The sequence below is a fragment of the Erpetoichthys calabaricus genome, chromosome 11, assembly GCF_900747795.2.
Source record: "Erpetoichthys calabaricus chromosome 11, fErpCal1.3, whole genome shotgun sequence".
NCBI lineage: Eukaryota > Metazoa > Chordata > Cladistia > Polypteriformes > Polypteridae > Erpetoichthys > Erpetoichthys calabaricus.
This window is the reverse complement of record NC_041404.2, coordinates 91528265-91555747: the sequence shown is the minus strand read 5'-3', so window position 1 is coordinate 91555747 and position 27483 is coordinate 91528265. Positions and strand designations below refer to the sequence as shown.

Here is a 27483-nt window from a genome sequence, read left to right as displayed (position 1 = left end):
AATGGCAAAAACATGGAACAGTGGTGAACCTTCCCAGGAGTGGCCGGCCGACCAAAATTACCCCAAGAGCGCAGAGACGACTCATCCGAGAGGTCACAAAAGACCCCAGGACAACATCTAAAGAACTGCAGGCCTCACTTGCCTCAATTAAGGTCAGTGTTCACGACTCCACCATAAGAAAGAGACTGGGCAAAAACGGCCTGCATGGCAGATTTCCAAGACGCAAACCACTGTTAAGCAAAAAGAACATTAGGGCTCGTCTCAATTTTGCTAAGAAACATCTCAATGATTGCCAAGACTTTTGGGAAAATACCTTGTGGACTGATGAGACAAAAGTTGAACTTTTTGGAAGGCAAATGTCCCGTTACATCTGGCGTAAAAGGAACACAGCATTTCAGAAAAAGAACATCATACCAACAGTAAAATATGGTGGTGGTAGTGTGATGGTCTGGGGTTGTTTTGCTGCTTCAGGACCTGGAAGGCTTGCTGTGATAGATGGAACCATGAATTCTACTGTCTACCAAAAAATCCTGAAGGAGAATGTCCGGCCATCTGTTCGTCAACTCAAGCTGAAGCGATCTTGGGTGCTGCAACAGGACAATGACCCAAAACACACCAGCAAATCCACCTCTGAATGGCTGAAGAAAAACAAAATGAAGACTTTGGAGTGGCCTAGTCAAAGTCCTGACCTGAATCCAATTGAGATGCTATGGCATGACCTTAAAAAGGCGGTTCATGCTAGAAAACCCTCACATAAAGCTGAATTACAACAATTTTGCAAAGATGAGTGGGCCAAAATTCCTCCAGAGCGCTGTAATAGACTCATTGCAAGTTATTGCAAACGCTTGATTGCAGTTATTGCTGCTAAGGGTGGCCCAACCAGTTATTAGGTTCAGGGGGCAATTACTTTTTCACACAGGGCCATGTAGGTTTGGATATTTTTTTCTCCCTAAATAATAAAAACCACCATTTACAAACTGCATTTTGTGTTTACTTGTGTTATATTTGACTAATGGTTAAATGTGTTTGATAATCAGAAACATTTTGTGTGACAAACATGCAAAAGAATAAGAAATCAGGAAGGGGGCAAATAGTTTTTCATACCACTGTATATACATGCATACATGCACTTACAATAACATAGAAATCAATATTAACATCATTATCATATGAGAATATGAAGTAATATATAAGAAGCTCATTTCATATAAATATAAGTTATTAAACAGTGAAATCTTCTTCTATAATTTGCTACCGTGGCTATTCGTTTGTCTGTCCAGGATTTTAAATCACCTGTAGCTCGCAAACCGTTTCACCTATTGACTTGAAATCTGGTACATATATAGTACGTCATGTCTGCTATCCGCTTTATGGGTGATGATTGTATTACTCTTTTTATGTTTATTTTATTTTATTGTAGAATCAACTCCTATCTGCGCACACCAGGGCGGCCATGGACGGATGCGTATGGTGTATTCAATCCATGTTATCGTGCATTGCGCTGTCACTGGTATTTTGATAAAAGAATTTGAACAACATATAAGAAGCGTATAAATTATTAAACAGTAAAACATTAACATTTAAGAAGTAAAGTTACATTGAGTACTACTGCAGTGCCTTCGGGTATACCTCATTTTTTCTTTGCCCATTACATGCTTAAATGTATACATTTTTTGGTGTACCTACCCGAGAACACGCGACATATAACCGACCGTGGGAGAAACATGGATTTTAAACACGCGTTGAGTTCATCTGCTGGTCTCCCTCGTGGAATAACTGGTAATGTTTGACTAAAATCTACAGCGATTAAAACGACATTACCTCCTTTTTTTTTTTTTTTTTTACGATCTCTGAGATCTTGCTTTTTTCGGTTCAAGGCTTCATAAGCTCTTTTATGTTCCATGGTGCACTTATCCCAAACCATCATCTTTGAATGTTGCAAGACTTTCGCCTTGTATGTAGATCGGAGTAATTACATTCATTGCATTCCTAGTCTGAATCACAATCTGATTGTATGGGTGGTTACCTGGCAGGTAACGCTTATGCTTGGTCATCAAGTCGTCTAACATCTGCTACGTGCCCTCTTTTAATTGCGAGAAGCAGACATATATAGCCAAATTGTCGCACTTCGTTGCGGCGAAGTACTGCTCTTAATTTTTTATTAAGAAGAAAAGAAAACCTTTTTAAACGGATCGAAAATATACCAATAACAATTTGTTAAGGATCTGTTTTTTTTGTGAAGCTCCCTTTTCACAGCTGTTGCGCTACGGCGTGTGTTTCGTTTATTTGACAGTATGTAGATCGTGGTAATTACAATCATGGCATTCGTTTTCTGAATCACAATCTGATTGTATGGGTAGTTACCTGCCAGGTCACGCTTGTGGTTTGTCAGCAAGTCGCCTTACGTCCGCCACGTGCCCTCTTTCTGTTCCCAGAAGCAGATCATAGAATGGTTTTAATAGTTTACTTTCAAATAATGCAAAGAGTATGCGACATGTGTTTCTCCCTAATTCTGGGCTCATCAGGTGTACACACTCACTGCATCCCCTCTCGGGAATCGAATCTCTATCGTCCGCGCCAGAGGTGAAGCCCCTAACGTTGCGCTACGGCGTGTGGTTCGTTTATACCTCGTGTCTTCTCATTAAACTTTTATCTCGCGAATATGTTATTGCAATTCGCAGCGGGAGCGTTTCTGTAAACTTAATTTAAACTTACGTTTTACACCGTGCTTTTTTCCCTTATGAAGATGCTTGTATGCTTCACTCGCTCGCTTCTTATTGTTTCGCTCCCTTCTCAATTGTTTAATGAATTTTTTGTTCTTCGCGGTTTGCGGCTCTTCCTTCATTTCTCCCTACTGCGTTCTTTTATGTCGCGAATATGTTATTGCGATCCGCAGCGGGAGCGTTTCTATAAACTTAATTTAAACTTACGTTTTACACCATGCTTTGTTTCCCTTATGAAGACGCTTGTATGGTTCACTCGCTCGCTTCTTATTGTTTCGCTCCCTTCTCAATTGTTTAATGAATTTTTTGTTCTTCGCTGTTTGCGGCGCCAGAGTTGAAGCCCCTAACGTTGCGGTCGGCTAACATCCGCCGTGTGCCGTCTTTCAGTTGCGAGAAGCAGATCATAGAATGGTTTTAATAGTTTACTTTCAAATAATGCAAAGAGTATGCGACACGTGTTTCTCCCTAATTGTGGACTCATCAGGCGTACACACTCACTGCATCCGCTCTCGGGAATCGAATGTCGAACGTCAGCACCAGAGGTGAAGCCCCTAACATTGCGCTACGGCGTGTGGTTCGTTTATACCTCGTGTCTTCTCATTAAACTTTTATCTCACGAATATGTTATTGCAATCCACAGCGGGAGTGTTTCTATAAACTTAATTTAAACTTACGTTTTACACCGTGCTTTTTTCCCTTATGAAGATGCTTGTATGCTTCACTCGCTCGCTTCTTATTGTTTCGCTCCCTTCTCAATTGTTTAATGAATTTTTTGTTCTTCGCTGTTTGCGGCTCCTCCTTCATTTCTCCCTACTGCGTTCACAGTCTTTTCACGTGATTACGTGGGAGGCGTGATGACGTGACACTCAACTCCTCCTCCCACGGCCATCGAGCTGCCGTCCATTACAGTATATTGTGAAAAAAGAGGTTCCAGTTATGACCATTACGCGTTGAATTTCGAAATGAAACCTGCCTAACTTTTGTAAGTAAGCTGTAAGGAATCAGCCTGCCAAATTTCAGCCTTCCACCTACACGGGAAGTTGCAGAATTAGTGATGAGTCAGTCAGTCAGTCAGTCAGTGAGTCAGTCAGTCAGTGAGGGCTTGCCTTTTATTAATTAGTATAGATAAGATGGAGACATCATTCTTTGAACTAATTGGTGTTTAAATTGATTACACAAGAAAGGTGTAGCTCCCCTCAGTAATACAGGAATAGGATGGATATATGGGCAGAAGATTGGAGCCACAGGGCTTGCAATAAGGACTGAACTGTGGTGTACAGTTTCTATGGTGCATGAAGAGTCTGATTGTGCCACAAATAGCAAGGATTGAGCAGAACTAGAGCTTATGCCATGCTGAAAGAGTTGCTTACCGGTAAAATGTTTAAAAAACACAGTTGTGGTTACGGTTTATCCATTCGTGAAGAGCTGCTTTTGCTTCTGTGTATCTTGAGACTGAAATTAATATTTTTAAGTTTGGTGTTGCTTTTATCCTTTTATGGAGTATTCTTTCTTTATCCTTATTGTCATTTTATTCTAGATTTAGTGATTTTTGCATTTATAGTTTTAATTCTTGTGGTAATTTCACATTATTGTTCATATGTTGGCATTTACTGGGTAACAGAGTGGTGCAGTATTGTTAATATAGTTGAGAAAGAGGGACATGTATTTACCGCACTAAATACTTGTCAGAGTGGTTATTGGATTTTTGTTTTTTTGGATCACTTTTATACTTTTAAATAAAACCTTGTATTCGATAATAAAACAATATTTCTCTGATGCTACAACAACAACAACACCATTTATTTATTTAGCACATTTTCATACAAATAATGTAGCTGAAAGTGCTTTACATGATGAAGAAAGAGAAAAAAGACAAAATAAGAATTAAAATAAGAGAACACTAATTACCATAGAATAAAAGTAAGGTCCGATGTACAGGGAGAACAGAAAAAACAAAAAAATTCCAGACGGCTGAAGGAGAAATAAAATCTGCAGGTGTTCCAGGCCATGAGACCAGCCAGCCCCCTCTAGGCATTCTACCTAACATAAATGATCAGTCCTCATTGTATTCAGGGTTCTCATGGAAGGACTTGATGATGACGGTCACGTGGACTTCTGGTCTTTAATCCATCAATGTAGGGACATCACGGTGCTTTGATTATGTGGTGGCGGCCACCACAGAAAACCAGAAAAAGAACAGAAGAGAAAGTAGGGATTAGTACGGATTTTTGAGCCACCATGAATAATAATGATAATTATTTGAATATATAGAACGTTAGGATTAAACTAAAATGAAGCTATGAGAAAGCCATGTTAAAATAATGTGTTTTCAGCACTGTTTTAAAGTGCTCCACTGTATTAGCCTGGTGAATTCCTATTGTTAAGCTATTCTAAATTTTAGGTGCATAACAGCAGAACGCCGCCTCACCACTTCTTTTAAGTTGAGCTCTTGGAATTCTAAGCAGACACTCATTTGAAGATCTAAGGTTACGACTTGGAGTGTAAGGTGTAAGACATTCCAAAATATAAGATGGAGAGAGATTATTTAAGGCTTTATAAACCATAAGCAGTATTTTAAAGTCAATTCTGAATGACACAGGTAATCAATGTAGTGACATCAAACCTGGAGAGATGTGCTCGGATTTTCTTTTCCTAGTTAAGATTCTGGCAGCTGCAGTCTGCACTAGTTGCAATCGATTGATGTCTTTTTAGGGTAGTCCTGAGAGGAGTGCGTTACAGTAGAAAACAAAAGTGAACTAATTTCTCAGCATCTTTCAATGATATAGGAGGTCTAAATTTTGCTATATTTCTTAAGTGAAAAAATGCTGTCCTAGTGATCTAATTAATATGTGATTTAAAATTCAGGTCCCAGTCCTTCTTGACTTTTAATCCTAATGCATCAAGTTTATTTCTAATAACCTCATTATATTCATTATTGCCAATCACCAAAATTTCAGTTTTCTCCTTATTTAGTTTGAGAAAATTACTACTCATCCATTCAGAAACACAAGTAAGACATTGTGTCAGTGAATCAAGAGAGTCGGGGTCGTCAGATGCTATTGATAAATACAATTGTGTCATCAGCATAGCTGTGGTAGCTCACATTATGCCCCGAGATAATCTGATCTAATGGAAGCATGTAAATCGAAAAGAGCACCGGACCCTGGATAGAGCCTTGTGGAACACCATATAGAATATCATGTGTCTTTGAAAAATAATTACCACAACTTAGAAAGAATTTTCTACCTGCCAGGTAGGATTCAAACCAATTTAAGACACTGCCAGAGAGGCCCACCCACTGACTAAGGCGATTTCTAAGAATATTGTGATCAGTGGTATCAAATGCGGCACTCAGATCTAAGAGGATGAGAAGAGATAAACGGCCTCTGTCTGCATTTACCTGCAAGTCATTTACTACTTTAACGAGTACCGTTTCTGTACTGTGAATTGTTCTGAAACCAACTGAAACTCATCAAGAATAGCATGTTTATTGAAGTGATTATTAAGCGGCATAATGACTGCTTTTTCTAGAATTTTACTTAAGAAATGCAAGTTAGAGAGAGGTCTAAAATTTTCAAAAGCAGAGGAGTCAAGATTATTTTTCTTGAGTAGGGGTTTAACTACAGCAGTCTTAAGACAATCTGGGAAAACCCCTGTATCTAATGACAAGTTTACTATGTCAAGAATACAATCAATTAGTACGCCGGATACTTCTATGAAAAAACTTGTTGGTATTGGGTCAAGGACGCAGGTGGAGGGTCTCAGTTGAGAAATTATTTTATATATATCAGGTAAATCTATCGAGGTGAAAGAATTTAATTTGTTTATAATGGAGTACCGGGGTTTAAGAGGATCATATGGGGGAGATGTACTATATTATTTCTAATATCATTAATTTTTTGATTAAAAAAAAATACAGCAAAAGCCTCACAAGTTTAACTGGAAGTATTTTGGAGGCATTCCATTGAGTGACCTGGGTTTAGCAGACGATCAGTTGTAGAGAATGAGACTCTGGGATTACTAGCATTATTTATAATTCTAGAGAAATAACAGCGCCTCTCAAGACGGACATACAAAAGCTCCATACCTGCTCTTCATTCTGGTCTTAAGCAGCTGACAATTTTACTTCAACGGAGATTTTTAACTCTCTATTGGATACATCTTTTAAAAATGTTTAGTCAATGACCCACCATAACTAACAATAACAAATCAGTTGATGTAATTCTACCTTACTTCAGTTGGATGTTGCTGTCTATGAAAGCTATTGAACCTGGGCAAGTGTATTTGGGCTACATTTTTAACCACATCAAATTGAAAAGCTCTGTTAAAAGCACATATTTAATATAGTCTACTAGTTCATGTAATTGTGTGTATTATATGAATATGATTTATTGTTGCAAAAGATATTATTAAAAAAATTGATAAATAACTCCTTGATGAGGTAACTAACAATGTAAAATCAGTTAAGTTCCCAAGCACTCCTGAATGTAAGTCCATGTGTACATTTTCTTACTTTTTGTAGCTCAGTAAATGATCCTTTCATAAACTGAGCTGTAAGTATAACATGACAATCTATGTTACCTGTCCAGCTGTCCACTCTTTACTACAGAAATTAGCATGTTTTGTTTGATTTACTGCAATACAGTAGAAAAATAATCTCTATTTTAATTTAATATTTCAACTTTTATTTTAATTTTAAAATAGAAACATTAGTTGTTGGTAGTATAGTTAGTTGCACCCTTTGGCAGAATAGATTGCAGTCCTTTCTTGTTCCACAGTTAGCCAGACGATTACAGTTGTTAAGCATATCATTTTTACCTGAAGCTTTGAGTGCGTACATTATATTTAAGAAGAGGTGTTGGGAGACACAAATCAACACGTAACTATATGTCTAAGTCTCAATAAGACACTAAATTTTATTCTTTTCTATTTCCATGTAGGAATGAATGACTTTGGAAGCTGTACCAGATTAAAGAGCAGCCTCAGAAAGGGTCTTAGGCATATGGCTACCTGATAGAAGTTTCAAAAGTAGAGCTGTGGTCTTTAAACAGTTTGAGCACTCTACCAAGAACCACTGTTAAGTCCTGCTCCCTGTGAGAACTTTATTGCTGAGCAGATCTGTTTTAATCTTGCTGGAAGCAGTCCTGACCTTTCTGATAGCATGCTGGCACGAAAAGGCTTGTTGCCTGAAGAATTCCTGTTAACACGGCTAGTAGAGGAGAATTGTGTTCAGTCCCGGTATAGGCCTAAGGCACAGAGAGCTCGCTTTATTACAAAAAATGGATCATGCAATGTTGCCCACAAGAACATCCGGGAACAGGTGAGTAGTGGTCTATGTGGCAAAACCAAATGGTAAATACTGGTAATAAATGCTGTTACTGTTAATCCTTGGAAAGCATCAAGACTGCAAGAAGTGTAATTATGTTGAATTTTGAAGTCTATCTGCTATATAAAAACATGACACTAGTATTAAAAATTGTTTTTTGTGCTAAAGGAATGGGCACAGTTGAATCATGAAACCACAGTGTTGTAGGTTCTGTTCTTATCCATGGCAAACTTAGTGTCCCAGCCTTGCACAAAATATGTACTTTTTTATGTACTTAGAATAGAACAGTTCATTCTTTTGGCTTTTTCGGTATATTTATGTCAGGCTCAATAATTATTTTGTTGAAAAGAGTGCACCACCAAAGTAAAGAATTTCATTGTTTGTATTATGCTGTCTATTTTTTGTTTAGGTGGCACGTATGGTTTGCTGATCTTGAATCTTTTTACCAAACAGCTTCCAGACTTCACCCTTTGGAATGTTTGTATAGTTTATTAATAAGGTCCATTTTATCAACTTCTTTTCCAGGGACGATTTTTGCAAGATGTTTTCACCACTATGGTGGATTTGAAATGGCAGCATTCCCTTCTTATTTTCACTTCAGCCTTCCTCTTCTCTTGGATGCTTTTTGCTATGGTGTGGTGGCTTATTGCTTTTGGCCATGGAGATCTGGAATCTCCTATAGTTGAGACGTCAAGGATGACTCCACCCTGTGTGACTTCTATTCACTCGTTTACCTCAGCGTTCTTGTTTTCCATTGAAGTGCAGGTATGTTAGAAATGGGTCTGTAGTGTATAAAGCTTGCTTTGATGTTCTGGGTTTCATAACAGATTTTTCCACTCTTACTAAAAGTTTGATTTCCTGTTTAGGTGACAATTGGTTTTGGAGGGAGGATGGTTACAGAGGAGTGTCCCCTAGCAATTACAGTTCTCATCATTCAGAATATTGCAGGCCTTCTTATTAATGCTGTCATGTTGGGCTGCATTTTCATGAAGACCGCACAGGCCAATCGGCGAGCTGAAACTCTAATATTTAGCAAAAATGCTGTGATTGCTCCACGAAATGGTCGACTTTCTCTCATGTTCCGTGTTGGGGATCTGCGGAAAAGTATGATAATTTCTGCTACTATCCAAATGCAGGTAATATATAGATACACTGTCTACATTTATAATTTGTGGGTTTTTTTCTCTTAACAATCCAAGTGCTTTTGAAATCCTAAGGAGCAATCATAAATCAAAATACCCACAGCTATTTCTTTAGACTGACAAAAATAATTAAGATTAGTGTATAAAATATTTAAGGTATCAGAATCATATGTGTAACTGTTAAGTTCCACTGTTATTTGAATGCTTTTTGTGTATTTTTAAAATATTTGTTTTATTAACAATTTTTTTTTTTTTTTTTTTTTGTTTACTGATTTTGCTTTATCCCAGCCGTTTTTCATGTTTGCGATATAATCACACCATCGTGATGATTTGGTAGGACACAAACTCACATGTGCCTAGGGCACAGCACACTTAGACTGGCATGTAATATCATGGTATTTTCACAAAAACAAGGTTAGAAATTCATCTCTCCTGATTTCTCCATAGAGAGGCAGACACCATCTTTCTTTGTGGTTTACCCAAATTGGTATATGAAAATGTTTTGTTACCTTAATTGCTTCATTTGTTTATTTTGGTTCTTGTTACTTCTGTTTCTCCAGTGTTTTCAGCATAACATCATTCTTTGTATGCCCATTAAGGACTAGTGTATTAGACATTAACCATGCTAATCATGCATAATCGTATGGACAAATCAAATCCTTGCTGGCTGTACAACATGAACTACAGTTTAACTTTATTTTACTTTTAATGGCAGTACTGGTGTTGCAAAGGTTGCACCGCATGCTCCTTTTTACATCTCACTTTTGTTTCTTGAATTATAGGATATGTGAGACGTTTTGCACTATTTGGAGTAATATAGCATATGACAATCTAATATTTCTTGACTGTAAAGGAATTTATAAGCTTTGTGAGCAGTGTGCTAGGTACACCTACTCTTCCCATCTAACCGAGGGCTCGATTAGGTACAACATTTAACAGTGCAGAGGGGGTACTTTAGACCAGGCAGCTTTCAATAGATAGTGATTGTGTGTAACTCATGAAGATAATGGCTAACAACTTTAAAATGAGCATGGCAACAGGTACTCAGTGTACTGGCATGTTTTTGTTTTTTTTTCACAGATATTAGTGTCTCCAATACACTGAGAATTGTTCACCCAAAAAATCTAGTTATTGATACAATAAATATGTTGGAGAGTGGCACACATTTTGTAGAATACTAGAAGAATTAGAGTAAGTCAAGTAAATGTGCAGAGATGCAAAATGATCTATTAGTCAATGGTAACGCATTGTATCTTGTCCCAGAGTGTCTGTGTAGCAGATGAAAGCACAACTAAATTCCAGTACTGTTGGTGGAAAGATTTTGTGATGTGATTAAAATGGGCTGTGGAATATATACGTGTGTGTGTGTGTGTGTGTGTGTGTGTGTGTGTGTGTGTGTGTATATGTATGTATATATATATATACTGTATATATGTATATATGTGTGTGTGTGTATATATATATATATATATATATATATATATATATTATATATATATATATATATATATATATATATATAAAATATGTGTGTGTATATGTATGTATATATGAATATATATGTATATATATGTGTGTGTGTGTGTGTGTGTATGTGTGTATATGTTTTCTTGATTTTGTAGAATGTGTACACACATGCATGCATACATACATACATATATATATATATATATATATATATATATATATATATATATATATATATATATATATATATATATATATATATATCAGCACACACATATATACAGTGCATCCGGAAAGTATTCACAGCGCATCACTTTTTCCACATTTTGTTATGTTACAGCCTTATTCCAAAATGGATTAAATTCATTTTTTTCCTCAGAATTCTACACACAACACCCCATAATGACAACGTGAAAAAAGTTTACTTGAGGTTTTTGCAAATTTATTAAAAATAAAAAAACTGAGAAGTCACATGTACATAAGTATTCACAGCCTTTGCTCAATACTTTGTCGATGCACCTTTGGCAGCAATTACCGCCTCAAGTCTTTTTGAATATGATGCCACAAGCTTGGCACACATATCCTTGGCCAGTTTCGTCCATTCCTCTTTGCAGCACCTCTCAAGCTCCATCATTGGATGGGAAGCGTCGGTGCACAGCCATTTTAAGATCTCTCCAGAGATGTTCAATCGGATTCAAGTCTGGGCTCTGGCTGGGCCACTCAAGGACATTCACAGAGTTGTCCTGAAGCCACTCCTTTGATATCTTGGCTGTGTGCTTAGGGTCGTTGTCCTGCTGAAAGATGAACCGTTGCCCCAGTCTGAGGTCAAGAGCACTCTGGAGCAGGTTTTCATCCAGGATGTCTCTGTACATTGCTGCAGTCATCTTTCCCTTTATCCTGACTAGTCTCCCAGTTCCTGCCACTGAAAAACATCCCCACAGCGTGATGATGCCACCACCATGCTTCACTGTAGGGATGGTATTAATAATAATAATTCATTACATTTATATAGCGCTTTTCTCAGTACTCAAAGCGCTATCCACACAGGGAGGAACCGGGAAGTGAACCCACAATCTTCCACAGTCTCCTTACTGCAAAGCAGCAGCACTACCACTGCACCAAATTGAGCTCAGGTGCATCCTGTTTCCCCTGATCATCCTTGAGATGTTTCTGCAGCTTAATTGGAGTCCACCTGTGGTAAATTGAGTTGATTGGACATGATTTGGAAAGGCACACACCTGTCTATATAAGTTCATGTCAGAGCACAAACCAAGCATGAAGTCAAAGGAATTGTCTGTAGACCTCCGAGACAGGATTGTCTCGAGGCACAAATCTAGTGAAGGTTACAATAAAATTTCTGTTGCTTTGAAGGTCCCAATGAGCACATTGGCCTCCATCATCCGTAAGTGGAAGAAGTTCGAAACCACCAGGACTCTTCGTAGAGCTGGCTGGCCATCTAAACTGAGCAATCGGGGGAGAAGGGCCTTAGTCAGGGAGGTGACCAAGAACCCGATCGTCACTCTGTCAGAGCTCCAGAGGTCCTCTGTGGAGAGAGAAGAACCTTCCAGAAGGACAACCATCTCTGCAGCAATCCACCAATCAGGCCTGTATGGTAGAGTGGCCAGACGGAAGCCACTTCTTTGTAAAAGGCACATGGCAGCCCGCCTGGAGTTTGCCGAAAGGCACCTGAAGGACTGTCAGACCATGAGAAAGAAAATTTTCTGGTCTGATGTGAATTTCCCATTGGGATTAATAAAGTATCTATCTCTCTATCTCTCTATCTCTCTCTCTCTCTCTCTCTCACGTAGGAAACCAGGCACCGCTCATCACCACGCCAATACCATCCCTTCAGTGAAGCATAGTGGTGGCAGCATCATGCTGTGGGGATGTTTTTCAGTGGCAGGGACTGGGAGACTAGTCAGGGTAAAGGGAAAGATGACTGCAGCAATGTACAGAGACATCCTGGATGAAAACCTGCTCCAGAGCGCTCTTGACCTCAGACTGGGGTGACGGTTCATCTTTCAGCAGGACAACGACCCTAAGCACACAGCCAAGATATCAAAGGAGTGGCTTCAGGACAACTCTGTGAATGTCCTTGAGTGGCCCAGCCAGAGCCCAGATTTGAATCCGATTGAACATCTCTGGAGAGATCTTAAAATGGCTGTGCACTGACGCTTCCCATCCAACCTGATGGAGCTTGAGAGGTGCTGCAAAGAGGAATGGGCGAAACTGGCCAAGGATAGGTGTGCCAAGCTTGTGGCATCATATTCAAAAAGACTTGAGGCTGTAATTGCTATCAAAGGTGCATCGACAAAGTATTGAGCAAAGGCTGTGAATACATATGTACATGTGATTTCTCAGTTTTTTTATTTTTAACAAATTTGCAAAAACCTCAAGTAAACTTTTTTTCACATTGTCATTATGGGGTGTTGTGTGTAGAATTCTGAGGAAAAAAATTAATTTAGTCCATTTTAGAATAAGGCTGTAACATAACAAAAGGTGGAAAAAGTGACGCGCTGTGAATACTTTCCGGATGCACTGTATATATGTGTGTATATATATATATATATATATATATATATATATATATATATATATGTATATGTATGTATGCATGCATGTGTGTACACATTCTACAAAATTAAGAAAACATGTTGACATGAGAATCAGGATATGGAGAAATTAGCACATGTTCATGTATCTATGCTGTATGGTATTGTTAATGAAGGCTTGAGGTTAGGGTGTATTTAAATATTTTCTTGACAGTGTCTGGTCCTCTTGATACAAGTACAGTAATTATATCTAAATACTACATCTGAACACTATTAGATGTAAGACCATATTAGTTTTTTGTCAATGTGCCTAGAAACAAGGGCACTCAGTATATGTCTATTTATTAAACAGTAACTGATACAAATTGAATTAGGACAAAAATATATACAGTATACCGGCTGTATTAACTAGCTTTGCCAAGGAAAATTTCCTAAGGCCGGGGGAGTCAGGTACAGTGCTGTTAATTGAATGTATCAGAAATACTATATAACTGAGTACTTTTCTATATACAATATTTTTTATTTTTTTCCCAGGACTTAATATTATTAGTGTGCTGGAGCGCTTAGTTTTTAATATATTACATACAATTGCCCAAGAATAAAACATTTATGCTGTAGATCAGTTCTTGCTTTTCCTTGTGACTGACCTTGCCTTTTGTTGATGATCTTTAGAAAAATATTTTACAGAAAACTATATTATTTTGAATTCATAGAGGTAATTAGTAGGAATAATGGTCATTTGGGGTAGAAATAGAATTTCATCCTGTAGCATATCCTGTGAAAAAGTTAGCTTCAGTCAGAATGTAATGTAATTTTCTGATGTGGGATCTTGTACCATCACAAATTTTTGGAGATATTAGATCAAAAGCAATATAAACACAATCGTGGTTTGCTTTAATTTACTACATACAGCATTGACTTTTATACACTGAACATTTACATGGGAGGTACAATTAACTGAATGTTTTAAGCATTGTACAGGGTGAGCCAAGAAAGTATAACATTTCAAACATTTATTCTACAAAAATGCTACAAGATAAAATAAATTTCATTATGACACAAGAAAGGGAATACAAAATAGTTTTTTTTTTTTCACCGTGTTTTAAAAATGATGTCAAGGTGGTGGCCACCAGATACACCTCTTCAAGATGATTTCTGAACACAATTTCATGATAAATAGCGTCCTTGAGGGCTTCAAGGTTTGAAGGTAGGTGTTTGTATACCTTCAACTTGAGATAGCCCCACAAGAAGAAATTGCACAGGGCGAGATCAGAAGGCCACCAGACATCACCCCGTAGGGAGATCAACTTCCCCGGAATCATCTCCCATAAAACATGCATGGATCTCCACGCCGCATAAGCAGTTGCTCCATCCTGTTGAAACCAGGCATCCAACACACCCATTTCTTCCAGTTGGGGCCGCAAAAAGTTCTCTAGCATTTTAATGTAATGTTTTGAAGTGATGGTGACTGCTGTTCCCCCCCTTCTCAAAAAAGTAAGGGCCTACAATGGCACACCAAACATGCTCACTGTGCAGGGGTCTCTGCTGAGGTTCACGAGTGTTGGTTTCAGCCCAGTAGTGAAAGTTTTGCTTATTTACATAACCATTCAAATGGAAATGTGTGCAAACATTCTGCAAACCATTTTTTGACATGCCATTGTCTTTTGCAGCGACAATGCACAACTGTCTATGGCTCTCTCAGCGAGTTACTGCTCTACCATTATTTTGTATGGATGGAAATTAAGGTCCTCATGCAAAATCCTCCTCAAAGACGTGTTGGAAATGCCTAAGGCAGAAGCATGTTAGCACTCTGAACATCTAGGAGACTGCAAAATTGATGCCCTTACAGCTTGGATATTTTCAGGCGTTCCAAGGATGGCCTGGTGATTTTCTGTTCAATGTTGTACTCATCTGTCTAAATTTATCCACCCACTGGAGAATCGTTTTCTGATTTGGGACGTCACCTTTAGGAGGAATGCTGAAGTGCATTCGGAAGGCGCTTTGCGTAGCGATGATGGATTTGTTGTGTTTGAAGAACTCTTCGACAGCGAAGGCATGGTGCGCACTGGACCAAGCCATGTTGCTGACTGAAAACTACAAGGGATCACCTATCAAAGGACCCCCCACCCCAATCCACTCAGCTGCCTCTACCTCATGCAATGACCTTGAGAAATGTGGTACAGTGATCCCTCGCTATATCGCGCTTCGCCTTTCGTGGCTTCACTCTATCGCGGATTTTATATGTAAGCATATTTAAATATATATCGCGGATTTTTTGCTGGTTTGCGGATTTCTGAGGACAATGGGTCTTTTAATTTCTGGTACATGCTTCCTCAGTTGGTTTGCCCAGTTGATTTCATACAAGGGACGCTATTGGCAGATGGCTGAGAAGCTACCCAACTTACTTTTCTTTCTCTCTCTCTTGCGCTGACTATCTGTGATCCTGACGTAGGGGGTGTGATCAGGGAGGGGGGCTGTTCGCACACCTAGCCGATACAGACGCTCGTCTAAAAATGCTGAAAGATTATCTTCACGTTGCTACCTTCTGTGTGCAGCTTTTAAGTATGCTGCACGGTGCTTCGCATACTTAAAAGCTCAAAGGGCACGTATTGATTTTTGACTTTGTTTCTCTCTCTCTCTCTGCTCCTGACGGAGGGGGTGTGAGCTGCCGCCTTCAACAGCTTTGTACCAGCGGTGCTTCGCATACATAAGCCAAATAGCCCTATTGATTTGTTTGCTTTCATCTCTGTTTCCTTTGAAGAGGAAGATATGTTTGCATTCTTTTAATTGTGAGACAGAACTGTCATCTCTGTCTTGTCATGGAGCACAGTTTAAACTTTTGAAAAAGAGACAAATGTTTGTTTGCAGTGTTTGAATAACGTTCCTGTCTCTCTACAACCTCCTGTGTTTCTGCGCAAATCTGTGACCCAAGCATGACAATATAAAAATAACCATATAAACATATGGTTTCTACTTCGCGGATTTTCTTATTTCGCGGGTGGCTCTGGAACGCAACCCCCGCGATGGAGGAGGGATTACTGTACTTCATTTTGGTTCACCCTGTACATAAAAAGACTGGTGAAAAGAAATAATATCATGAACTATGTACAATGTCACAATGCTTGAAGTGGAAGCAAATTGCTGGTAGTACTCGGTTTACTTGGAAGAAAGAGTGGTTGGAGCGTTGTGCTACACTAATATTCCATCTTGTTAGAGTTGGGTTGTGCCAATATCGGTCCAGTTAAAAGCACCGCAGTGTTCATCTCCTGTATGTTCTGTATTTTGAGTACTCCTTTACTGAGATGAGCAGGCATATAAACTTACCAAGGCATACCGTCGCTCCTGACTCCTGTTGTACCCAGTGCTTGAAGTGAGCTGGTGCTCTGTACTGGCCCTTTACTCTTTCTGTTCTGTGAACTGGAACATAGCAGCACATAATGGTCTAGCTTCCAAGGGCACACTGCAGTTCTCTGTAGTATTGCATGTATTCCAATACCATGGGCCCATTTTTTCCCTTCCATTGTTCAAAGTATTTGTTCTATATGAGTGCAACCAACCATCCACAGAAGACAACCTCCTTCAAATTTGTATGTTTTATACTGCATCGCAAGGAGTAAGAAGCCAACTGAAAAAAGGAGTACTGCGTGTGTCCAAGGATGAAGCTTGCTAAGCATGAAGAGAATGTTCATCCTTTCTCTTCGCTTCTTTTAGTGATCTTCACTTGCATAAAACGGCAGCCCCACTTCTGTATGATTCCTTTCCTTCCTTTGTGGCTCTCTGAAGAAAAAAGGACGCAATCGCTAAGAGTAACCAATTCATAAATCATTACCAAAAAATATGGACAAATTAATCATTTTTTTTCAGCAAACATCACCAAATTTTAATCGTATCTGTCAAGGTGTTTTTGAGATTTTGGGGTATTTAGTTTTTCTGTTATGTTTTACCCATAATATTCATATACAGTATCAAAATTATCCTTTTTTTAGCAGATGCCCACTAAATGTACCATCCTGCCAAATTTCAGCTTTTTAACTAAATGAGGAGAAATAGTGTTTTTGTTGATGGGTGAGTGTGTTAATCCTTTTTTTTTTTTTTTTCAAAAACCAATGTAGTGCTAGAAAGGATATCACTCAATAATCCCATGGGATTTTAATATTTTTTAATGTTGTAATTGAACTGAGTTTAATATAGATGTCAATCAAGACATGGAACAATTTATAAGGAATTTTGTGAAGCATATCTTGAGAAAATACAACATATATTTAAGTCAAAATATATGACTGTTTGAGGAACAAAGACCAGTCTTCTTTGGGGTTACAGGACCTGCATGTAGTTTGTTTTCTCCATTTCTATGGGGCTTCTTGGGTGTTCAATTATTTGTGCTGCTTCACTTTATCTGGTCCATTCAGTCTTAGCATTGCTGCACAACTATTCCCGTTTTTATTCACCACATTTGAATTGACAAAATGGCTGCTTCTAGTTGAGAATTGAGGCCTTGTAGCCAAATGTCTGTCTTTTTTTTCTTTTTTTTGAGCTGTTAACGGTTAACAGCTTCAGTGTCCGTGCTTATAAAAATGACAAACATATCCGGATTTTGTGTGACCAGTAGTATGTCATGTGATTATAGCACCCATATAGTTGGCTGATAACAATTGGCTGAATCCTGAATGCCAGCCTTTGACTGTGTCTGATATAAAAAGATGGCAGTGGTCTTTGGATTTGGCTAGACTTGTTATTCACATTTCAGAGACAGATTCCAAAATAGGTAGCACTTTATAATAAGCATTATGCAATGTTTAACAGATCATGAGTTCATGTTCATTCAAATAGTTATAAATGTTATTAAATGATAATTCATACATTAGATAACATACTTTTAAACATTTACAAATTATTTAAAAAATGGTTAGTAAGGCATTCTTTACCATTTGTTAGCACATTACTCATGTTGGCACTGCATTCACTAATATCTAGCTGATTAGGGACACATATCTTTAAATATTAAGTTGCATATGATTTATCATATGCAAGTGTGTTGTTCATGAGTTGTACAGCCTATAAAACTGGCTATTCCATGTTCTGGCCTGCTTATAACACTGCAAGAATTTTTGCCAGCGTTTATACTTTGCATGTTTTTAAATCGGTTATTTATTAATTGTAGATGTTTTAAACAATTCATCCATTCTAATCATTTGTGTATTTTTATAAACCATTTATTCATTAGTTTTAAATGTTTCTGCAGTACCCAGTTGAAGCCCTTCATGCATTATACAGGTTTGCACATGTTTATAAACCATTTTGTTCATTAGTTGTGGAGGTTTTAGCAGTACCTAATCTAAAGTTGCAACTACAGTACTCGTGTATCATAAAGGTGTGTAAAGGGGTAATTAATACATTAATAGGCACTGGGCTGCAACATGACCAGGTCAGCGCCCTGCTGAAGGAAGAAATGTGATGTAAGGAGCAGTTTGTTGAACCCTTTAGTTTTATCCTTGTAACAGAAATTTGGAAATAAAAGGTAATTCAAAACTAGACATTTTTACTTAGTTATCTTGGTTGTTCAGGATTTATTGTCTGCACTGTGCAGACTATTTCATAATATTTCAAAATGACACAAATAAGGATTAAATGCACCAATTTCTAATGAAAAGAAATGTGAGGTACATGCTAAATATACTTGTTTAGAAACAACCATTTAGGTTTGCTTTGTCTGTACAACAGATAACATTCTTTTCAAAAGTTAAAAATTATTGTTTTATTAATTTACCTAATCACTCTTATATTAAAAAAATCTTTCGACCTGACGAGATCTTTTGGAAGAGAGATATTTTCAAGTCCCGCGAGACAAGACTTTTGGCTTGAGATATTTTCAAGTCACTCCCTTCTCTCATACATTTTCAAACAAGACCATGGTTCTCCATACTCTCATTGGTGTGAATGCTTTTGTTAGACACACTTTCTGCACTCTCAGCTCTTATACATTTTAATGTTTTCCTCACTTTACATTCCTAATTAAAGAAGACATATTATGTCCAACTCTTATTGAACAATTTCATCTCAAAGGGGTATCAACATAAAAATTGAGTACACGCGCAATCCTAGCACAGAGAAACAAGGAAGTCAAACGAATTAACACCAAAAATGTCGATCGGTTACACATCAAATTGGTTAAATGCATCCAAAAATGTCGAACGGTTACATGGCAAATTGGTTAAATGCACAACAATAGACAATAATGAAATAGTTGGTGGTGATCATGCGGAAGATGAAACAACAACTTATAATATCACGAAGAATATCTACAACCATTAACAACGTCCAGTCTTATAACGCATGAATTACTGGCACATGAATTACTGTAGAAAGAAGGATGTATCCAAGAAAGGAAATGTAGTACATCTTCTGCGGATAACATTAGACAACAAAGGAGATCTTGATATGCTATTCGTATTAAAACGTTAACAGTTTCCGGTTAGAATAGCTTTTGCAAAAACAGTTAACAAATTTCAAAGCCAAATATTCGAAAAAGTAATTTTATTTAATAGAGAGAAAGAAACGAAATTCAATCATGGGCAGTTATACATTGTTGATGCATATGTAACAATTCCCATGAAAATAAAAATCTGTTTACATTGTACATCCACATCCCCATACACGAGCCACAGAACTGCAAAGAGGCTAGCACGTAGCACAGGCCAGGGGGTTGGCGAGTAAAGAGAGCAGGGGGTAAAGCCCTCTAGTAATTCAATAATGAAATCCTGAACTACTAAGATGACTTAGTGAAAATGTCTAGTTTTTAATTACTTTTTATTTCCAAATGACAGAGACATATTTATTGAATCCTTTAACATCATGATTATGCAACACATAAATTGATGCTTAATAACCTTAGAAGACAACTTGCAGTGTAAAGACACTTTCAGACCTTTTATGTGTTTGTAATTTTTGGTGGTAACTAAAACGAACACTGCTCCAGTGATTGAGGACACTGAGTCCTACACAGAGCCACCTTCTGCAGATTCTTCATCTTCAGCTTCAAGCACCTCAAGCTCTAGTTCATCTGAGTCATCCAGTTCATCCCAATTTACTTCAAATAAAAAGCACAAGGACAAAAAGTGAAGGAAAGAAAACGAGAAAGAAGTCTTAAGAGGAAGAGTAAAAATGAAAAAACAATTCACCAAAGAGGTAAATCCCAATTTATTTCTAACGTACAGCATCTTTGAAACTTTCACCACTAATTGTATGCTCCTTTTAAGGAGTCCATCTCATATTGACAAGTCAGGTATCTGTATGTGCGTGTATGTGTTTTATATATATTATTTGCTTATTCCCCCACAGCCCCACCGCACCAGTACTGCATTAGAGGGTCCCTAGAAAGCTAGGTGCTATTTGCATTGTTACTCAGTTAACTCCCTTTCTAATTTAATTATTTCCTCCTAGTCACATTTACAGTTAAAATGAGTTAAGTATGATGGGCTGGAAAACAATTCTGCCCTAATTTCTTTAGTATAGTTTTGACTGATTTAAGTCATTCTAAATTTGACCTTGATTATTATGCTTTTAATGAAGTTGCCAAAATGAAAGCTTGCTAAATTATACTTAGTAAATTGTAAGCTGACATGCATAACATTTTCAAATTGTGGCCTGTTACTTAAGAGTGCACATGTCCAGTTGCATTGTTACTGTTATCTGTAACACATCTCCAGCTACTAACTGATCAGAATGTAAATGGTATCCAGCCTTTTATTAGTGCTGAATGTGAAAATGTCAAAGTAACATTTTAAAAGTTTTTTCTAAAATATGATTGAGCAAAACATTTTCCCCTTCTGCATCAACAGCATATGATATAAAGTGCTTTAAATATGTGCCACAATAACTGAACCGATAACTAATAAATAATTCATTTTGAATTAATGGTTCTTAAGAGGTATTAATATTTTTGGTATTGATGTTAGCTATACTAGTTTGTTGACAGTAATTTTCTATATTTATTCATTTATCACCACAGCAAGTGATCCTGACCAGGTTGTCCGAAGGTACAGAGCCGTTCTCAAATACTCCAAGAACACAAAATTATTTTTTTTCTGCATATTAGGCAGTGGCTACTGACAGAAACACAACTGTGTCTGTGGAACCAATAGCCAAGTTGGCCATCACAGTCCCTTTGAAATATGAAGGATTAGCCAGTGGTTTCAGTAGAAGGGTAAAACTTCTTTATTTTGTGAAAAGGTGCTCAATAGCTTTAAATCAAGCAGATGTTCAGAGGAAAATTGAAAAATACAAAAATGATTTGTTGCTGCTCACTCAAAAAATGGCAGTCAGCTCATATTGTCCCACTATTGTTTAGTCAAAGCCTTTGTTGCTAGTTTTAAATATACAATTAGTTTTACAAGTTCCCTGAAAGTTTAAGAAACTCTTCAATAGTAAACTGTAATATTTGATACTGTGGTTTGTATGGTGTAAACAAATATTTTGTTATTTATTTTTACATAACGTTGAAACCTTGTTTTAGGTAAAGCATGTACAGCTTTTGGTGTAACATTTCTGATTATGCTATACAATTAAAACTTGATTTTTTATTGACCTTGTTAAATGCTGTTAGGATTAATTGGATTTTTGTTTTCTGTTTTGGAAAAACTGTGCAATGCATCTGTAGTGGAATTTAAAAATGTTGATGCTCCCTTTAGTAATATATACTGAATATTGTTTTACAATTGCTTTGTCTGAATTTGCTAGTATTCTCAGTTGTACAGTTCAGCATCAATAGTTTTATTAGAAATATTTTTGAAAATGGAAATAATGTTCTTCAGGTAGAAAAATGTTTCATAACTATTTTTGGAGCTGAAACTGATAGAGAGGTCTGTTGTATGTTTCCTGGAGACGTAACTTGAATGGTATAAAATCTGATATATTTGTTAGTCTTAGATAAAAAAATTTTGTTCTTTAATTTTATATAATGTAAAGATTTTTGATAGTCGTATTACTATTTCTTTATGATGAAATAGGCATATATATATATATATAAGATATAATGTGTAAGCAGTAAATGTATTCCTGAGGTAATAAACATAATGTATTGATTCAAACTGAATTGTTCCTGCCGTTAATTTCTCTTACAAGGATAAAACTAAACTGTTCAACAAACTACCCCTTACATCATGTTGCTTTCTTCAACAGGGCACAGACCTGGTCATGTTGCAGCCCAGTGCCTATTAATGTATTAATTACCCATTTACACACCTTTATACAGTAATGCATGAAGAGCTTCAATTTTAGATTGGGTACTGCAAAAAACATTTAAAACTAATGAATAAATGATTTATAAAAATGCACAAATGATTACAATTGATGAATTGTTTAAATTAATGAATAACTAATTTGAAAACATGCAAAGTGTGAAAAATGGCAAAAATTCTTGCAGTGTTAAAAGCAGGCCAGAACATGAAATAACCAGTTTTATAGGCTGTACAACTCATGAACAACACACTTGCATATGATAAATCATATGCAACTTAATATTTAAAGATATGTGTCCCTAATCAGCTAGATATTAGTGAATGCAGTGCCAACATGAGTAATGTGCTAACAAATGGTAAAGAATGCCTTACTAACCATTTTTTAAATAATTTGTAAATGTTTAAAAGTATGTTATCTAATGTATGAATTATCATTTAATAACATTTATAACTATTTGAATGAACATGAAATCATAATCTGTTAAACATTCGCATATGTGGATTTCACTTTCACCAAACAACAAATCTTTTAATTTTAATGCCTCTTCATTGGGAAGAAACACTACTTTTCCCTGATGGCAACACAAATTAGATGATCTACAAGTCTCCGACTTAAAGTTTAAATCCGAACAAAATATATTTGATCTCTTTTCGCTCTTACGTTATTTCACAGAGTAATAATTATCATTTGTTTGTGCTAATGTGATCTTTACTATCATTTTTTTGAGACTTTCAAATTTTAGTACTTTCATTATCTCTAACCTGCTCTGTCTGTTTATCGCGCCAACGTTTTTGAATTCTTTACGATGTTATACTTTGTCATCTACTCTTTGTCTTTTATTTCCGGCCCCGGGCGTGGTTAAATCTCTTGACACAAAGTCACGTGTCGTCCCAGGCTAAAAAGTCTCATCTTGGCCCAGGATTTTTTTATTATAATAGAGATAATAATCTCAGACTTACCTATAAGTGACTTTGACAATGCTTCCTTGATTAGAATTCTGTCTTATTATGTTATCAGTCTCTAACATCCATCTGAGAAATCCATTTCTATGGAGAAAATTAATTTTATACTGTGTGTTGGCTAAGAACCTAAAGGTAATCATTGCAGGCTGAGCAGCAATAAGGCAGCAATAGTCTTTGATATAAACAGAAGACACATACTGTGTAGGTACTGGATGAAATGTATTTTCTAATTTCAAAGTGTATACATTATTCATAATTATCATCTAAAGAGAAACCATTCTGAAATTGTGAAGAAAAGGTTATAAAGCTTTTGTCTGAGTTGTCCTGGGAGTCTGCCGTGACCAATCATGTGTCTCTCAATAATATTGATCCTGAGGGTGCACCATTAGATGTATGATCTATCGAGGTACATCAGTAAGGAGGAGGATGATTAATGGATGTCAGACCTCCTATGAACCAAGAGTGATGGCTCTGTTCAAAAAATATAAAAAGCAATAGCTGCCATAGGATCTGTGGGGAGTACAGATACTACAATAGAGCCAGAAGAAATATCAGTGGCAGTCAAATCTCAGTGTGAGAATTATATACTGTATTATGTACAGAAACTGCAGTGCTTTTATTCACAAATACTCTTAGATCTGCTCTAGCTGCTTTTCTCTCCTCTTTTTCCTTCTTGACCTTTCATCACCTTTCAGCATTGTTAACTACACCTTGCATACCTCTTCCCTTGATAAACTCTGAATCTGTGGTTCTGTTTTGGACTGGTTCACATTCTACTTTTCTGACTGATCCTTTCGTGTCTTTAAGTCAAACTCCTTATCTTCTCTACAGAAACTCTCCACAGGTGTGCCTCAAGGATCAGTGCTAGGTCCACTTCTCTTTTCTCTCTATTTTTGCTCCTTAGACAATGTGATTTCTTCTTGTGGCTTCTCCTACCACCTCTTTGCTGAAAACACACAGATCTTCCTCTTATTTCCTTCTCAGCTCAGATTTCCAACAGTCTCTCCGCTATCTCATCATGGATTGAAAGCTCATCACCTTATAGTAACCTTTCAAAAATGTGATACCCTGTAATTGCCTTCTGATTATCCTTCTTGAAGATGACACCATTTCACCATCAGACATAGTCTAGAATCTCATTGTGAATCTGGACTTGTCATTTTCATTCACCAAATATTTTTCCTCAGTGAACCAGTTATGTCATTTATCCTCTTAATATTCAGAGGATTTGACCCTTCCTTACTAATTATGCCATCAACTCCTTGTTTTGTCATGGTTTCTCTCCTGGATGGACTACTGCAACTGTGTCAGCTGCTGAGTCTTCCTTCAACTGCCATCTAACCTCTCCAGCTCCTCCAGAATTCATCCACTTGACTGGTGTTCTCTGTTCCTCGTTTCATTCCTACTACCCCTTTACTTCAGTCTCTTCACTGGCTTCTTATGACTGCAAAGATCCAGTTCAATGCCCTTGTCTTGACCTATGGTTTGCTGAATGCTCCTCAATATCTCCAGTGTTTTTGGTCTCTCCATATGTCCCTTCAAGAAGTCTCTGTTCCACCTCAGCCTGTCCCTCCTCTTGCCAGAAGTGCCAAAACTGGACAGTACTTCTCCATTTGTGCTCCAAAGCTGTGGTATGATCTACTTTTGACTATTCAAACAACACCCAATATACTTATGCTTAGGTGTCTTTTGAAAATCACCTTTTCATTAAATATTTTGGAACTGCTTAGTTGTATCTTCCTTAGAATAGCTGCTGTTGTACTGACAAAAGAGTTTAGGATACTGATTTTGTCTTAGTCTAGTTGCAGGTACAGTCATATGAAAAAGTTTGGGAACCCCTCTCAGCCTGCATAATAATTTACTTTCAACAAAAAAGATAACAGTGGTATGTCTTTCATTTCCTAGGAACATCTGAGTACTGGGATGTTTTCAGAACAAAGATTTTTAGTGAAGCAGTATTTAGTTGTATGAAATTAAATCAAACATGAAAAACTGGCTGTGCAAAAATTTGGGTCCCCTTGTAATTTTGCTGATTTGAATGCATGTAATGGCTCAATACTGATTACTTGCAACACTAAATTGGTTGGATTAGCTAGTTAAGCCTTGAACTTCATAGACAGGTGTGTCCAATCATGAGAAAAGGTATTTAAGGTGGTCAATTGCAAGTTGTGCTTCCCTCTGAAGAGTGACAGCATGGGATCCTCAAAGCAACTCTCAAAAGATCTGAAAACAAAGATTGTTCAGTATCATGGTTTAGGGGAAGGCTACAAAAAGCTCTCAGAGGTTTAAACTGTCAGTTTCAACTGTAAGGAATGTAATCAGGAAATGGAAGGCCACAGGCACAGTTGCTGTTAAACCCAGGTCTGATAGGCCAAGAAAAATACAGGAGCGGCATATGCGCAGGATTGTGAGAATGGTTACAGACAGCCCACAGATCACCTCCAAAGACCTGTAAGAACATCTTGCTGCAGATGGTGTATCTGTTTGCACAAAGAACATCTGTATGGCAGGGTGATGAGTAAGAAGCCCTTTCTGCACTCACGCCACAAACCTAGTCACTTGTTTTATGCAAATGCTCATTTAGACAAGCCAGATTAATTTTGGAACAAAGTGCTTTGGACTGATGAGACAAAAATTGAGTTATTTGGTCATAACAAAAAGCGCTTTGCATGGTGGAAGAAGAACACCACATTCCAAGAAAAACACCTGCTACCTACTGTCAAATTTGGTGGAGGTTCCATCATGCTGTGGGGCTGTGTGGCTAGTTCAGGGACTAGGGCCCTTGTTAAAGTCGAAGGTCAGATGAATTCAACCCAATATCAACAAATTCTTCAGGATAATGTTCAAACATCAGTCACAAAGTTGAAGTTACGCAGGAGTTGGATATTCCAACAAGTTTGAAATCTACAAAGGCATTCATGCAGAGGGAGAAGTACAATGTTCCGGAATGGCCGTCACAGTCCCCTTACTTGAATATCTTCGAAAATCTATGGGATGATTTGAAGCAGACTGTCCATGTTCGGCAGCCATCAGATTTAACTGAACTGGAGAGATTTTGTATGGAAGAATGGTCACAAATACCTCCATCCAGAATCCAGACACTCATTAAAGGCTATACAGGTAGTGCAGAGGGTACAGACCTGGGAGTGCAGCTGGAAGATAAACTGGACTGGACTGGCAATACTGATGCTCTGTGCAAGGTTTGCTGGGGATGCAGTATAAAGAAGAGGGATGCCTCATTTGACATTTGACAATTTGACAGAGTTTGGCAGAGTGATGGGCACTAAGTAGGCTCCTGTCAATCATGGAGAATCCACTGCATCCACTAAACAGTATTATCTCCAGACAGAGGAGCAGCTTCAGTGACAGACTGCTGTCATTGCCCTTCTCCACTGACAGACTGAGGAGATCGTTCCTCCCCCACACTATGCGACTCTTCAATTCCACTTGGGGGGGGGTAAATGTTAACATTATACAAAGTTATTGTCTGTTATACCTGCATTTTTATCACTCTTTAATTAATAGTTTTTTTATCAATATGCTGCTGCTGGAGTATGTGAATTTCCCCTTGGGATTAATAAAGTATCTATCTATCTATCTATCTATCTATCTATCTATCTATCTATCTATTGGAGGAATCTAGAGGCTGTTATATTTGCAAAAGGAGGCTCAACTAAGTATTGATGTAATATCTCTGTTGGGGTGCCCAAATTTATGCACCTGTCTAATTTTGTTATGATGCATATTGCATATTTTCTGTTAATCCAATAAACTTAATGTCACTGCTGAAATACTAGTGTTTCCATAAGGCATGTCATATATTAAAAGGAAGTTGCTAATTTGAAAGTTCAGCCAATGATAAACAAAAATCCAAAGAATTAAGAGGGGTTCCCAAACTTTTTCATATGACTGTATATTATACAGTAGTAATATTACTCCTTCTTGCTTGTTTTTTTATCTTGTTCTCTGTTACTTTGGATGCTTGCACCTTCTAACCATTTTTGTATGTATTATAGTTGCTTTGGGTAAAAGGTGTCGGTCTGCTAAATAATTAATAATAATAATACAGTGTAT

At 37.4% G+C, this 27483-nt stretch overlaps 1 protein-coding gene across 1 annotated transcript in view; it reads left to right on the top strand.

Moving 5' to 3' along the window:
- kcnj11l (potassium inwardly rectifying channel subfamily J member 11, like) overlaps positions 1 to 27483 on the top strand; it is a 63257-nt gene that overhangs the window by 10359 nt on the left and 25415 nt on the right. Inside the window, exons 2-4 of the mRNA XM_028813606.2 lie at positions 7664 to 8043; positions 8575 to 8814; positions 8916 to 9185. Of these exons, the coding sequence (XP_028669439.1) occupies positions 7885 to 8043; positions 8575 to 8814; positions 8916 to 9185 (669 nt within the window). The 5' untranslated portion in view covers positions 7664 to 7884. The remainder of the gene's footprint in view (positions 1 to 7663; positions 8044 to 8574; positions 8815 to 8915; positions 9186 to 27483) is intronic.